The sequence below is a fragment of the Gossypium hirsutum genome, chromosome D03 (assembly GCF_007990345.1).
Source record: "Gossypium hirsutum isolate 1008001.06 chromosome D03, Gossypium_hirsutum_v2.1, whole genome shotgun sequence".
Lineage (NCBI taxonomy): Eukaryota > Viridiplantae > Streptophyta > Magnoliopsida > Malvales > Malvaceae > Gossypium > Gossypium hirsutum.
This window is the reverse complement of record NC_053439.1, coordinates 52,528,483-52,545,426: the sequence shown is the minus strand read 5'-3', so window position 1 is coordinate 52,545,426 and position 16,944 is coordinate 52,528,483. Positions and strand designations below refer to the sequence as shown.

Here is a 16,944-nt window from a genome sequence, read left to right as displayed (position 1 = left end):
TCATAAATAGCATACCAAAGCTTGATGTTTTTGGTAGTAATAAATTTTTTTCTAATTAGAATTTTATTAATAATAAAAGAAAATTACAAAATGGAAGTATGTTAGACACCCACCATAACCAACAAAGCACCAAAACATCACCCAAGACACTTATGATGCCAAAGCAGACCAGGCACAAAGCATCAGTGGTGAAGTGGGGCTGGTAGGGTACTACTACTGGTCCATCTAAAATAATTTTTTTTATTTAAGTTTTTTTTATAATTTATGAAATTTAAATTAATAATAATAAAATTTTACTTTGATATCTTTAAAAATAATAAAATTTTAATTTAATTTTTTAAAATTTATAAATATATAAACTATTAAAATAATAAAATTACTCAAAAAAATTTCTATAAGTTCGCACTTTAAAAGCGTACATATAACAGAGACAAATATAAAGCAAATATTCCTCAAAAAATTGCAGAAGCAATCATGGCCCCGGAAACAAGATGTCTTAACAAGTTCCTGCTTTAGGTCTGACATCCACACACCACAGCTGTCCTCCGATTCTTCACTAAGGCTAACGTTTCCACTCAACGAGCAAGGGTCTCGAGATTCTTCAAATCGACATAACGAAGATAATCAACACATCCTATTAAAACCAACATGTTAAAACAAACACTATAGATGTTAATTCAAATACATAAACACTAGTTTATACCACCCTCCAAGTAGCCACCACTATCCTACTCCTATAATCTTCTCATTTCTATTGCTGCCAAATCTTTGATCTCCTCACCCTCATCGCCCCAAACTCGAAGACCCGCCATTTTACCAATCTCCCATTCCGTTTTCGCTTCTTTCAAAACCATCAGTTTTCAGTCCAAGAAATTCGAATCTGAAAGAGATGCATTAACAACTCTAATAGATTCGGGGATATCAACCACCCCACCTTTCCTTTATTTTCCATTTCTTCTTTTCAGCATTGTTTTTTTTGTTTCTTCTCAAAAGATGAAAGAAAAAGATCTTCTATAGCATTTATTGTCCTCACCTTATGATTGCATGCAGGAGATTCAATTTGCTGGTTCTGCAAATCCTGCCCCAACTCTTCATCAATGGAATTAGGCACTGCCTCTGCACTAATTACCATCCTTCCTTGATCATTCTTATCCAACCTGTCCTCGTACACTATTGGACCATCAATTTGTCCCATATTTCCATCTTCATTTTGGCTCGATTCAACCACCCTGCCCTTCTTGGACAGGCGAGCCACATCCTCTATTGATAAATCTTCAGCAATTAAATCATTAATTGGATCTGATAAGTGCCAAAAGTAACCTATTTTAACATTATTCTTAATGCATTTTTGGATGATTATTCGATTTAAAATGATAAATTTTATGCTCCTAATTCTTTAAATTCATCTCTCTATATTTAAGAGAGCATTTGGAAGAAAAATGAGCGAAAAACAAGCAAAAACCAAAAAATCAGAACAAGTTGCCACACGGGTTGGACCTTTCCACACGGGCTAGACACACGGCCACGTGAGCCACACGAACTACCATCCAAACCCACCCTTCATCTGCATTTGGATCTAAATACACATCCCACGTTGATTTTAATTTTACTGCTACAATATTCAATTTTATTTCTACAGTAATTAATCTCATTATAACCGTTATTTTTAACTTCACTTAAGATAAATACATCAACTATCTGAAAGAAGCCTTAATAATACTATTTTATTAGTATTTATTGGATAACGATTTATTGAATAGTGAGAACTTTATTTGAATCATATTTAAGTAACGTATCAACATGTAATATTATATAGTATTTCAATCTTAATTATTGGTCTTCATAAAATCATGATTTTCAAATTTGATTTGTGTTTTCAAATTTAATTTAATTTTTTTTAAAAAGAGAGAGAGAGAAAATGAGGTTAATTATAATATGGAGACAATTTTTACGTTTGGTCTGCATCAAGGGTAAAGTTAGAAATTATTTTTAGAAGGAGTCAAAATTAAATAGTAATTTTTACGATAGTAAAAATACAATTTCACCATTTTAATAGTTTATATATTTATCATTTTTAAAAGATTAAATCAGATTTGAATTATTTTTAGAACGTCAAAGTGCAATTTTATCTTGACTAATTTAAAATTTTAAAAATTTTAAAAGACCTGAATAAAAAATTTTCCATTTTAAGGAGTATTGGGGCCATTGTCAACCCCTTAGCTACGCCCTTAGTTTGCATGGCTTTGAAAAGTCTAATTGAGGAGCCATTCTCTCTCTCCCTCTTGTTATTATTGCTATTGGGGCAAATCGAAATAATGAGGTGAGGTAAAAGTATTATAGATTTATGTAATGAAAGTCGATTGTATTTTTTTTTAAATGAGTAAATTAGTTTTTATATATTAGATCAAAGAGTAGATTTATTTTTTTTGTTAAAATTTTTATTTATTTGTACTGTTAAAAACTAATGTAGTTGATAAAATAATCAAACAGTAACATATGACATATGACATGCCACACATACCTCATGTTGATGTACAGTAACTAGAAATAAATAAAAATTTTAACAAAAATAACTAATTTACTATTTGATTTAATATGTTTTATTTTAATGATATTCTCTTCCCTCATCATAGTAATTATTAGCTTGGATTTTGTTATTGGTTTAATTTTCAAGCAAAGGAAAGTGGTGACATTCCAAGCAAAGGCAAGATCAAAATGGTTGATTAAAAACCTTGTTGAGAATTTAGAAACTTGAATAGCCTAGCTAAGGTGTGTTGTCCATGAATTTAGTAGGAATTTTATAATGACCATTGAAGAGTAGACAGTACCATTAGGTGCTATAATGTTAAGAAGCATTGATGTAAGCCTAAAGAATGAACCATATGTGTTTAAAAGCTAGGCAATATCTGAAATAGAATTTTGGGAATTTATTTTAATAGAAAAAAGAGTACATTTGCTATGAAATTTAAAAGACATGGGATTGGTGACTAATAAATATATGATTTAAACTAAGGAATAATCTAAGAGTAAACTTTGATTATCAGATGCTCTTGAAATCTCATATTATTAAGTAACGAAATTTGTGGTTTCTGCATGTGCAATGACAAAACCGTGAGGTAAGTGCATTGCCATTATCAACTTCAAGTGTTAAGCAATTCGTTGATTGATTTGTATGAATTATTAAATAATGTGGTTAATGATTTATCGACGGTGTATAATAAGTTTTCGTAAACCGTAATGTGAATTTGGTCGGGGTATAATATTGCATTCTTGATTATGATTATTGTGTACAATACAATAACACATTAATGTAAGTATTTGTTGAACTGATTATTATGTATATTCATGAAATGAATCTGATTTGCAGCAAAATTATTTGTTAAGTGGCCCAAAATTGAGACGAATCCACTTAATTGATCCAAATTTCCATAGCCAGAACGGCCCATTTAAAAGTTCATTACATGATTTGTCCTGTTGAAATTTGATTTCTCAAATGAATTAATTACAGATAAATCATTATCATCATAATTGACACTGTGAAATGTTTGAATGTAGCTTTAATTAAATCATGAAGTAGCTTTCTTCGACAATTATTTTGCTATCAATAAATGTTAATGGGTACAATATTCATTATCAAAATCTATCACTAATAACAATTAAAATGCAGATACTTGGAGTTCATTTTAATTGATAGATAACTTATATGGGATCATTTTCAAAATTGAAACCAATAAAACTCTTGCATTTTTTTTTTTGCAATGATCAAAGATTTAAGAGGGGTACAAGAAAAATTGAACTTTATTTTTCTTCTTTTGTGTTACGTCTCTGTCTATCTTTTTAGCGTTTCCTTCCTTGCTGTGTTGTCATCATGCACCCATCATTTATGGAGTGAAACAAAGTTAAGAGGTACAACTTTGATTCCACTAAAAAATTAAATCAAATACTATAATAATAATATCATGATTGGTTTGCCCCCATTAGTGTCAATGAGCTTGTATACTTTGATTAAGCTTTACCATAAACTCTCATGGAAGTTATTGATGTTTTTAGTCACAGATTGGGTATGGAGATAGCTTATTGAGAATGGTGGATTGAATTTAGGTTATTGGTCTTTATCCCTGCAATCAAAACTAGAGAATTGGTAACACTATGGGGTATCCTTGGTCTTTGCCTTTATCCCTTTCCATTGCTTTGACTGATTCTTTTTGTAATTTATGGGGTCGGAATTGGCCATTTGACAGTGTGGCTTTGCACAAAATTCACAATCTTCAAAGCTTAATTATTAAAGCTTCCATATAATTGCAATTTGGGACTTATCTGAATAGCCTACGAGTGCTTAATTAGATAAAGAAAACAAAAGAAGTTGGAAGATGAGGTGGCTTTCCAGCCAGATATTGCTCAATCATTTCCGACCATGCATCTTTCATCAAATAAGGCCCTTATAGTGCAGCAGCGAATCCTGCCAATCATTAACTTCAAGAGTATGTGTATACAGGCTTGAACTTTGATTGCATCAAAACAGCCCATTATTGTAAAAATTTGTGTAGAATCAAATGATAGAGGATTGATATGGTGTTGAGTTATGTCAGCATACAAAGATCAAAAACAATAAAATTTGTGTTTGAAAGATGAAAAACAAAAGCAAAACAGGCGTTGGTTGAGAGGAAAAATTGACAACTCTCATTACTTGAATAATCAACATTACATGTACATAAGTAGCTTCATTACATTAGAAGAAAACAAAACATTACTTGTGCTAGTATCCAAACTATAAAATCAGCTTAATGATAACCTAAGGCTACTAAATCAGCTAAGTACTTGACTAATCCTTGGCAAAACAAAATTTACAAACAAACTAAACATAAGTCACATGTTACAAAAAGTTTTAATCAACCAATTACACATTGGACATTTGCTTGTTGTTGCATTGCTTCCAAATTTCAACACTCCTCCTTGGCCACAAAGCAGTAGACTCCAATTCCTTTCCTCAAATACTCAAACCTTGCATTAACTAGTGGCTTGGTCAGAATGTCTGCAAGCTGAACCTCCGAATAGCAGTGAGTCAAATTGACTTCCCTTGATAGTTCTGTCTCCCTTACAAAATGATACTTGATCTTGAAGTGCTTGGTCTGCCAACTTTCAACACTCCTCCTTAGCCACAAAGCAGCAAACGCCAATTCTTTTCCTCAAATACTCAAACCTTGCATTAGCTAGTGGCTTGGTCAGAATGTCTGCAAGCTGAACCTTCGAACAGCAGTGAGTCAAATTGACTTCCCTTGATAGTTCTGTCTCCCTTACAAAATGATACTTGATCTTGAAGTGCTTGGTCTTGCCATGAATTACAGGATTCTTGGCAATAGCAACAGCTGACTAGTTATCCACTTTGATCTTTGTTGTTTCCTCTTGATCAACATTCAAGTCACTCAAAAGTTTTCTAAGCCAAATGGCTTGATTAACAGCAGTCACAGCTGCAATGTACTCTTCCTTTGCAGTGGATTGAGTTACTGTTTGTTGTTTCTTAGAACTCTAACAAAAAACCCCTGAACCTAAAGTGAAAAAATAGCTCGATATGCTCTTCATGTCATCAATTGAGCTTGCCCAGTCACTATCTGAATAGCCAACCAGTTTCAGCTCCTCAGCCTTCACAAACTTCACTCTATAGCTTAAGGTCCCTTTGACATACTTAAGACTCTTTTTGCAGCCTTGAAATGAGCAACATTGCAACAATGCATGAACCTAGCTTGATAGAAGGCTGATTGCATACATGATATCTGACCTTGTTGCTGTCAAATAGAGCAGGCAACCAACTAGACTTCTGTAACCCTTTTCATCCACTCGTTCATGGTCACTATTGCTGGAGAGTTTTTCTCCTTGTGCCACAGGAGTGCTAGCAGGTTCGCTGTTTTCCATGTAAAACTTGCTTAAAATCTTTAGAGCAAAAGCATGTTCGCTTATGAAGATGCCATGCTCATTCTTATTTACTTTCATACTAAGAAAGTAGGTCATCAAACCTACATCAGTCATCTCAAAGACATCTTGCATCTGTTTCTTGAATTCTTCAATCAATTCATTCCTACCCCTGAACCTAAAGTGAAAAAATAGCTCGATGTGCTCTTCATGTCATCAATTGATCCTGCCCAGTCACTATCTGAATAGCCAACCAGTTTCAGCTCCTCAGCCTTCACAAACTTCACTCTATAGCTTAAGGTCCCTTTGACATACCTTAAGACTCTTTTTGCAGCCTTGAAATGAGCAACATTGCAACAATGCATGAACCTAGCTTGATAGAAGGTTGACTGCATACATGATATCTGAACTTTTTGCTGTCAAATAGAGCAGGCAACCAACTAGACTTCTGTAACCCTTCTCATCCACTCGTTCATGGTCACTATTGCTGGAGAGTTTTTCTCCTTGTGCCACAGGAGTGCTAGCAGGTTTTCTGTTTTTCATGCAAAACTTGCTTAAAATCTTTAGAGCAAAAGCATGTTGGCTTATGAAGATGCCATGCTCATTCTTATTTACTTTCATACCAAGAAAGTAGGTCATAAAACCTGCATCAGTCATCTCAAAGACATCTAGCATTTGTTTCTTGAATTCTTCAATCAATTCATTCCTACAACCAGTAACTAGTAAATCATCCACATACAATGACATAATCAGTAAAGTTTCTTTCTCAAATTTCTTCACATAAAGTGTAGGCTCACTAATGCTCTTTTTGAACCCCAGCTTTGACAAGTAGGCATCAATTCTATCATACCAGGCCCTTGGAGCCTATTTTAGGCCATACAAAGCCTTCTTGAGCTTGTAAACCTTGTGCTCTTCACCAAGAACCTTGAATCCATTTGGCTGCTCAACAAAGATCTCTTCCTTGAGAAATCCATCTGCCTATCAACCAACTCCCATGTATCGTTTTTGTGAATCGTTTCCATTTCTACCTCCATTACTTTTTTCTAGCAACCCTCCTTTGCAGCCTCATTAAAGTTGAAAGGCTCAACAATAGTCATATCACATCTTTCATAGATGTCCATAATAGTCCTTGTACCTCTGACAGGTACATCATCATATACTTCCTCAATTTCAGCTTCATTCTCAATATGCTACAAGTCAAGATCTTGTTGTTCTTGCTCAGACAGGCTTGCATCTATTCCATCCCATTTCCAACAGCTGCCTTTATTGAATTTTACATCTTTGCTCACAACAATTCTTTTAGTGGATGGATTAAAGACCCTATACCCTTTCTTTATGCTACTATAGCTAACAAAGACTCTAGGCATGTACCACTTTTCTAGCTTGGTTCTCTTTTCAGCTGGCACAAGTGTGTAGCATATACAGCTAAACACATTCAAGTGGTATACTTGTATTCAAACCAAGCTTTAAATGGTGTTTTGCCTTTGACTGCATTTGTTGGTAGTCTATGTTAGTACAAAACTCCGGTAAGGAAAAAACTCGAACACACGATCGGAACTCGAAAAGAAAAATAAGAAATAGGACAGGCTCCAAGGCGTGTATCAAGCCACTATCTTTAAGGTTATATTCGCCCCCACTTATCTTCAGTGTGCAAACGAGTTCCAAGCAAATTAACCTCGAGGATACAATGAAGCCAATGACTATTTGCGTTTTGCACTGACGAGAATAGTCCACTATGCACTGAGTAATGTATAATAAAAACTCAATTTCTACAAAGGATTTTTGTAGCAATACTTTATAGAATAATCTAATAATATTAGAAAATGAAGGAAGAGAAGAAATAATATTATAATTTGTTGATATGATTTCCAAATGAAATCCCATTCCTATTTATAGGAATTTTCATATCTCTTCATAGAGACATCTTTCAATAGGTGTCTTTATGAATAAATAAATAATAATAATTATTCATTTAATTTTGTAACTATTCAAATAATATTTTTTGAATAGTTATAATTCTTTTTAAAAAATCAAATGATATAACTTTTGACCAATGACCAAAAGTTTTATCTTTTGATTAATTACACCCATTCATTTATAGTTATTGGGATACTATAAATATTTGAAAATATTCCAACAGTCTATTGAGTAAATACACAGAGGTATTTACTGCCTCAGCCCAAAAAATGTTATGCATTTTCCCATCAAATAACAAACACCTGGCCATATTGAGAATAGTTCTGTTCTTCCTCTCACAAACACCATTTTGCTATGGTGTGTAGATGGTGGTTAACTGATGCTGAATTCCAGCTTCATCATAAATCTCCTGAAACTTTTGAGACACATATTCAGCCCCATTGTCTAACCTCAATACCTTCAACTTACAACTTGTTTGATTCTCAACTAAGGCCTTAAACTTGCAAAAGAAACCAGCCACCTCTAACTTTTGTTTCAAAAAACTCACCCAACAGAATCTGGTGCAATCATCAATGAACGACACAAAATACTTGCACCATTTAAAGAGGAGGTCTTTATAGGTCCACAAATATCAGTATAGGCTAGTTAAAGCCTCTCTTGAGCTCTCCAAGCTTTGTTAACAGGAAAAGGTAGTCTAGTCTACTTGCCAAGCTGACAGGCCTCACATACTTCATTTTTAGGCTCAATATTGGACATGTCTTCAACTAAGCTCATCTTATGCAGTAAACCAAGTGACTTATAGTTCACATGTCCCAATCTCTTGTGCCACAAACATGATTCATCAGTTAGAGTAATATATGCCTTTGCTTCTAACTGATTCACATCTAGAGTGAAGGATCTGTCATGCATAGCTGCTGTCACAAAGCTTTTGACCAAAAAGATCTTTAATTATACAAGTTTTTCCTTCAAAAATAAGGGAATAACCCTTCTCTAACAACTGACCAACACTAAGTAAATTCCGGTCATTATATAGTATAAAAAGAACTTCTGAAATCGTTTTATCACCTAATTAAGTGCAGATCATTGCTTTCCCTTTGCCTTTGGCCTCAATGAATTCACCAATCCCAATTCTGACCTTAGACACAAAGCTGGTATCTAGTTCCATAAACATGCCTTTGTTTGATACATGAGTGCAACCACTGTCAATCAACTAATTATTTCTAACCTTGCTTGAACTTGTAAAACAAGAAGCAGTAAAAATATGCTCCTCCTGAGCTTGAACATCCTCAATAGCTTGAGCTTGATTTTGTTGCTATGACTGTGTTTTTGCCTTGTTTTTACAAACTTTTTCCATGTGACCAAGTTGCTTGCAACTTCTACATTGAATGTCAGGCCTATACCAGCAATACTTTTCTAAATGAGTGGACTTCTTGCTGTGAGTGCATGGTGGAAACTTCTTTTTTGCAGCATCTTTATTTTCCTTTTTCTTTCTTTTCAGACCAAGGTTTTTTGCCCTTGTAACTTGAGCTCGACCTTGATCTTTCTTTGCTTCTAGCTTGAAAGGCTCTTTCAGAATGCTCCTCCATCCTGTTTGCCCTTTTCTACTCTTGTACATAGAGAGCATTTATCAGCTCTGTCAAAGATATAGCTGATAGGTCCCTAGAGTCCTCCAAGGAAGAAATTTTTGACTCATACTTCTCTGAAAGAGTTGTAATGACCTTTTCAACTATTCTTTTGTCACTGAAATCATCCCCAAGAAGCCTAATATTGTTAACTGTAGCCATAATCTTGTCAAAATACTACTTGATGGATTCAGACTCCTTCATCTTCAGATTCTCGAAGTCCCTCATTAGGTTGATCAACTGCTGCTGCCTGGTTTTATCTGACCCTTGAAACTCTTCCTTGAGTTTGTCCTAGGCCTGCTTTGGAGTGTCACAAGCTATTATCCTTGTGAAGATTACATCTGAGACTCCATTTTGAAGGCATGACATAGCCTTATACTTTTTGGCACAATCCTCATTGTGCTACCTAATTTAAGCTGGTTGGATTAGCTCTCAAAGGTGGTGGCTCTGTGTCAGCTTGAACAACACTCCACAGATCATAAGCCTGCAGGTATGTTTTCATTTTCATAGCCTAAATATTGTAATTTTCACCAGCAAAAACAGGTGGTGGTGGTGGTGAGAAACTCATTCTTTTGCAACAACTAAACAAACCAAAAAAAAAACAGCTTATGTTTCTTTTCTTTCAAGCACAAATCACTCAAAATGAACAACACACAACAAAAGGCCCTCAAAGATGACAGGCTCTTGATACCATTTGTTGAGTTATGTTAGCATACAAAGATCAAAAACAATAAATAAAATTTGTGTTTGAAAGATGAAAAACAGAAGCAAAACAGGCGTTGGTTGAGAGGAAAATTTTACAACTCTCATTACTTGAATAAGCAACATTACATGTACATAAGTAGCTTCATTACATTAGAAGAAAATAAAACATTACTTGTGCTAGTATCCAAACTGTAAAATCAGCTTAATAATAACCTAAAAGGCTACTAAATCAGCTAAGTATTTGACTAATCCTTAGCAAAACAAAAATTACAAACAAACTAAGCATAAGTCACATATTACAAAAAATTTTAATCAACCAATTACATGTTGGACATTTGCTTGTTGCTGCATTGTTTCCAACTGTCAACATATGGTTTATTAATTAGATAATAACACTATGCTGCCGTGCATGCATCTCCAACCTACTCGACCCTGCAACATCTACATCAAACCAAATAAGATTGGTGTCTATCATTTCTTATCTATGTTATTAAAAAGTGAAAATGAAATTAAAACCAGGTGCCTCTTCTTTTTTCTAAAAAAATAAAGATACCCTTTTTTGGGATGTGGTGCATAGTTGTTTGAAATCCCAATGATTGAATATTTTACTCTCACTATGATAAGATATGGTAATGGTGTTGTTTATCTCAAAAAGTCCTATGTTATCCTACCTTTCAGGCTACTGAATTAAGCCAATAACATAATCTGATAGTTCCACAAATCCTTACTTTGCACAATGCTTCCGTTAAAGTAGCACTCCTTACACTCCTCCTATATGTGATTAATTCCTTAGGGTTTTGGCAGTATATTCCTAAGAACTTTTCACATAAAATACTACTGATTTCATTGAACTTATACTCTAATTCTGCCTAATTGCACGACTCTTAGAGAGAGGTAATTTTTTTTTTATAATGAAAGTATCCTTCATGTTCATTTTACGATTTAAATTATTAATTTTTACAAATACATAATTTTTTTCTTTCAACAATTTCTTCTTCAAAATTTTAACTTGAGTGCTCTAAAAGGAGATGCAATGCTTTTTATCAATGCATCCAACAGCTTTAACACTGAAGTTATAACTTAGTTCTGTTTTATATCCTATAAAGTTGTATGTAAACTGATAAAATATGAAGTGATAAGAATATTAATAAACTATTACATACTTTAGAAAATGAAAGCAAAATACTTAGATATGGACTGGCCTACCTACCCCACTTTTGATTCCTTATAGCATAGAATTTTCAGCAAAACCCCATTCTTCATCAAAAGCCACAGCATTATTGCTCCCACCTTTTACACCAAATATCCCACCTTCATTATATTAATCCTCCAATTATTGTACACCTTTATAATTGCAATGCAATGGCAACTGAAACCAGATGTCAACATTCTGTTGTTTTTCTCTCGCAAATTATGTGATCATGTTCTTTATTTAGTTTTGTTTTGAAACTTCACACATAGGGATGAGTTTTCAATTACCCTTGTTTCAAAGCTATATTCGCCCTATATGAACAAAAGAAAGCATGCAAAGCATCTGATTGGATGCCTTACACGACATCCTAGTTACTAGTTAATCAAATGAATCAGGTGCTAAAGAGAATGGTTAATTAGATAGTAAAAGTAAATAGTCTAATGAAAGAAAAACCAATGAACGAATATCTCACGAGATGTGAAGATGTTTTGCCTTATCATCACGCACTAAAAATCGACCACCCAACTCTCTCTTCATTAATTGGCTGTAACGAGCTTGCAATAAACAGCTTTGCTCCTTAAGAAATTGATACCCTCACGAAACTCATGCACTAGCAGGCATTCAGCCATCAATTCTTTCTTATTTAAACAAACCAGATTTCCCGTCTTATATATTCGGATTTTGGAGCAACCCCAACAATTTACTTCCATAATGCCTGCAACTGCAACATCAAGAGTGGAAGAGATCCCAACTGACAAACCATCTCAGTCACCTTCAGTTTCATATCCCACCAAGAAATGGCCGGCCAACCTATTGCAGATAATGCTTTCAGAGCTGAAAATACAGAGAGGACTAGCACTTCCATTGGTGGCCATGAACGTAACCTGGTTTGTGAAGGTCGCGGTGACTACAGCTTTTCTAGGCAGGCTTGGGGAGCTCCAGTTAGCCGGTGGGACACTCGGTTTCACCTTCGCTAATGTCACCGGTTTCTCCGTCCTCAATGGACTTTGTGGTGCCATGGAACCTATCTGTGGTCAAGCTTTTGGAGCTAAAAACTTCAGGCTCCTTCACAAGACACTTTTGATGGCCACAATCTTGTTACTGTTAACTACATTGCCTGTTTCGTTCCTGTGGCTTAATGTTGATAAAATTCTAATCCATTTTGGCCAAAAAGAAGACATTTCAGCTGTTGCAAAGACGTATCTTTTCTATCTTCTCCCTGATTTGGTTGTCACTTCATTGCTATGCCCTCTCAAGGCCTATTTGAGCTCTCAAAGCATAACTATCCCCATCATGTTTAGCTCGGCTTTAGCGCTTGCTCTTCACATCCCCATCAATATCTTTCTTGCAAAAGCTAAGGGTATTGAAGGGGTTTCGATGGCAATCTGGATAAGCGATCTCATTGCTGCAATCCTTCTGGTCTTGTATGTAGTGGTGAAAGAGAATAGAAAGGGAGAGAAATGGAATGAGGGAGGATGGTGGGATCAAAGAGTTGAAGACTTGCTTAGACTGCTCAAGCTTAGTGGACCATGTTGTCTTACCACCTGCCTTGAATGGTGGTGCTATGAGATTCTAGTCTTGCTTACCGGAAGGCTACGGAATGCCAAGCAGGCAGTCGGAGTGATTGCTATCGTTCTGAACTTCGACTACTTGCTCTACTCTGTGATGTTGTCACTAGCCACGTGTGCATCTACTCGTGTATCTAATGAGCTCGGTTCAAACCAGCCCATAGCCGCCTACCAGTCTGCATACGTAACTCTTGCAGTGAGCACAATTTCCGGTTGCGTTGGTGCATTGGCAATGGTGGGCGCGAGAGGCGTTTGGGCTCCTCTGTTTAGCCATGACAAAGGAATCATAAAAGGAGTGAAAAAGATGATGCTGCTAATGGCAGTGATTGAAGTTGTAAACTTCCCCTTAGCTGTTTGTGGAGGAATTGTTCGTGGAACAGCTCGGCCATGGTTGGCGATGTATGCAAACCTTGGGGGCTTCTATCTCTTAGCTTTACCGTTGGGTGTTGTTTTGGCCTTCAAAGCTGCACTTGGACTGAGCGGGTTATTGATAGGACTTTTAGTTGGGATGGCAACATGTTTGGCATTGTTGTTGGTGATGGTTGTGAGAATAAAGTGGCATGAAGAAGCCGATAAGGCGCATATACTTGCCTCTGATGGGAATCTGGAAACAGTTAACAAGGTAAATGACAACGAAGTATGAAAAGCACACGATGATAAGATTGTTAGAGCTTCAAAGCAAGCCACACAGCATAACATAGACACTAACAACAATCTCCAATCTGCTTTCACCCATTAAGTGTAATACAGAGGAATTTTTAATCCTCGTGAATTATCATTCAGGCCTGTTTTAATGAGCCTAAATTCTACATATGAAGAACTTGATATGATCTTGAAGAATGTTGCAAACAAATATTTGAAGAATTCAGCACCTTTCTTTAAATGCTGGAGAACGATGATCATGTTCATATGTCCATCCAGAATACAGCCCAAACAAACAAGCTAAACAGGGAAGCAAAATGCCAGGTTCTTTTTTTAACTTTTATGAGTGCATGGATAGGCATGACCGGCAACATCATTCGAAAGATGGATTCATCATTCGAATAATGAGAATAATTACATCTCACAATGAGTACCAAAGACATGTATTACCCATCTACAGATTCAGGTTCAGAACTCGAAGTGAGCTCCTTAGATTTGGCATCATTGAAGCCAAGAGCTGCCATTATCTTGTGACCAGGTGATTCCACTTCAGACCAAATGCCAAGAAGCAAATGAGTTGTTGTAATTTCCCCATCACCACCTGCAATTTGAAGAATAAACAACATCAGGTATGGAATAATGAAAACTGAGGAATTCATATTACTGCTTTTTCTTGTTCAGTGTACTTTATGAAGTCATAATAAGAAATTAATAGAACCAGATACATCCTTATCCCAGATCTTGTAATTGTTTAACTGATTCGTAAACTTGAGCACCTTAAAGAAAAAACAAATTCTGCTATAAAACGAACTAAAGAAAAAATGGAAATTTACCAGATTTTAGTTTCTCATCAACAGCCCAATCAAGTGCCCTTTGAGCATCTTCTGTCAAAGGAGGATGCTCGGGACTGAAAAAGAACATGTCACCCTTTCCTAATAATTTGACAGTCTCATCACGAACCTTGGAAAGAGTGATACCATTTGCACGCAAAAATTTTGCAGCCAGATTAGTTCCTGCCCAGCAAATGAACTTCAAATATGGCATGGTATAACATTTACAGAATTATGAGTTTTTAGAACATCTGATGAATATTTTTGCATTGCAAAGATGGATTCCAAAAGGACCCAAACTGTAACGTATGAGAAATGCATGAACTTTGAACACGTGCATTATGCAACCCTGAATACAGCAGCCAAATCAAAATTAACAATTGCATATTCTTTCACTTTCACAATGTTCTCACAAACATGGCCTAATTTTCTTGTCACTTCACTAAAGGTACAGATATTGGTGAAGTACAGGGATTTTCCAACACAACTGATAATAAAATTGACAACAAAATGAAATCCAGCACTTGCTTTTCCCGTCTTTGAAAAACTTCTATTCTGTTCCACAAAAAGAAAACTAAAAACAATGATTTTGCAGAGAACCCATCTTGTACTGCCCCAGCCATGTACATACTATTACTTCTAACATGTAATTCACCATCTTTTTTTGGTACCCTCCATGTCCATTTTACGGTCCATGACCGCGATTGGAGGCTGCCCCTCCCAGTAATGTCATCTCCAAGATCTAAACCTACATTCTCTCCTTGGGAATGCAATGTGCCTTATCATTGCACTCAACACTTGTTGGTATATTATTCACCATTAACAGTACTACAATTGAACAAATATATTCCCATTCACAGAAAGGTTATACTTTTACTTCTAAGTTCTAACATGTTATTCAACATTAAGAGAAGGAAATTAATGACAAATTTGAAAACAATTAACAACATGAAAACTATCAAATACTACTCCCACAAAAAAGAGAAATAGTGCTGTTGCAGTGCATTACAGGGAAATACCAGTCTTGTAACTAAATCAATGGGGCAGCTTCAAGCTGTAAAGAGAGAAAAGGTTTCTTATTTAATTGACCAACCAGAATGCAAAGATGCCTCAAAACTTTATACCCCAAAAGCGCTTGCTTATCATGCAAGTATGTTATTAGTACCTACCAACTAAGGCAGTGCTAAAACGTAACATATTACACATTTGCTTGATGGAAACCATGCTAACAACAAGCTTTTGCATCCTATTGACCCACGGTAGCTCACTTCTCAATAACTCTGATTCTCATTTTCAATAATGACTAACATTATCAATTAACACACATTGCCCCTTCCCTGTTGGGACTATTACAAGAGCTTTAAATGGAAATGGGTAGCAAAAAATGTGATTACCTTCAATCAATATGCCCATGAGCAACGACTCAGTTCCAGTAGTTGGATACTTGAGTTTCCTAGCTTCCAATTCAGCCATAGCAAATGACTTTATCGCTCTCCTTGACCATCTGTATTTTACTCATTATCTCAATAAAACAAAAACAAAAAGGTATGAAATTTATGTACATGGAAAAAAAACCAAATGAGCTGAGCTTACTTGGGAACTTTCCCAGCTGAAGCAACCCTATCTGTTTTCCTAAAACCATAAAAATTACATTAGAAAAAACAGAACCCAAAAACAAAAAAGATATTGCAGCTTAGTTAATGAAGAAAAGATAAGGAAAATGAGGATTTTACGAAGTGGGGAGACTTAAGGAGATAGTTGCAGTGATGGTGCGATGGTTGGGCAAGTAGGGTCTGGTTTTTGATGGCTGAAAGGAAATTTTGAAGCCAAGCCAAGGACTTTGTAGACTGTGGGGCTTTAGAAATGAAGGAGGAGAAGTGGGTTTTGATTGGTTTCTGGATTGGGAAATTAGTGAGGTGGTGGAAGATGGATTTGAGAGAGACCGGGCAGCTGCCATTTTTTTTCTTTGATCCAGAAACTAGAAAATGAGTGCCGAGTTTGGATAGGCAAGATTTTGTGGATTAAAAACAACTGAAACGGCATCGTTTCCATGCCCATCTATTAACCGAATTGGCAAAAAATAAAAGCAATTATTGAACTTTGTACATCAATTTTAATATTTTACCACAGTTAAAATTATACATCAATTTGATTTAACATACAATTATATATATAAACTTTAATTTGGTGCAATTAGACACGTAAAACTTTAATTGTGATTTAAACATATACTTGAAAGTTTAATTCTGATTCAATCATGTACATTAAAGGAATAAATACATCAATTTATATGTACTTTTTATGTGTTATGTTTATTTTAATCAAAAGGCAAAAACATATAAATTTCAATTAATTCTAACTGAATTAACCGAAATATTTCAGTTCATTTAATGGTTAAAATTTTTTACATTTCGAATAGTTCGGTTAATAATAATTCGATTCGGTTACTATTTGAACACCCTTAATTATAAGCATGTGTAAAGTATTATTAATATTTATATAAATGTAAATACTTTAATAATTTGTGTTCTAATTTCTTTTTAGCCTAGGAAAGGGTCAAA

The 16,944-nt window shown here is 35.1% G+C and overlaps 2 protein-coding genes across 2 annotated transcripts; one reads left to right on the top strand and one right to left on the bottom strand.

The window, feature by feature from the left end:
* The first annotated feature begins 12,054 nt into the window (after positions 1-12,054).
* On the top strand, positions 12,055-14,468 carry LOC107920263 (protein DETOXIFICATION 56). Its single transcript, XM_041090520.1, has one exon. The coding sequence runs from the start codon at positions 12,055-12,057 to the stop codon at positions 13,552-13,554; it is 1,500 nt and encodes a 499-aa protein (XP_040946454.1). The 3' UTR covers positions 13,555-14,468.
* Positions 13,550-16,417, bottom strand: LOC107920262 (ATP-dependent Clp protease ATP-binding subunit CLPT2, chloroplastic). Its single transcript, XM_016849877.2, has 5 exons — positions 16,117-16,417; positions 15,977-16,015; positions 15,778-15,887; positions 14,387-14,566; positions 13,550-14,154 (listed from the first exon to the last, which is right to left on the bottom strand). The coding sequence occupies exons 1-5, from the start codon at positions 16,338-16,340 to the stop codon at positions 14,000-14,002; spliced, it is 708 nt and encodes a 235-aa protein (XP_016705366.2). The 5' UTR covers positions 16,341-16,417; the 3' UTR covers positions 13,550-13,999.
* Positions 16,418-16,944: the final 527 nt, after the last annotated feature.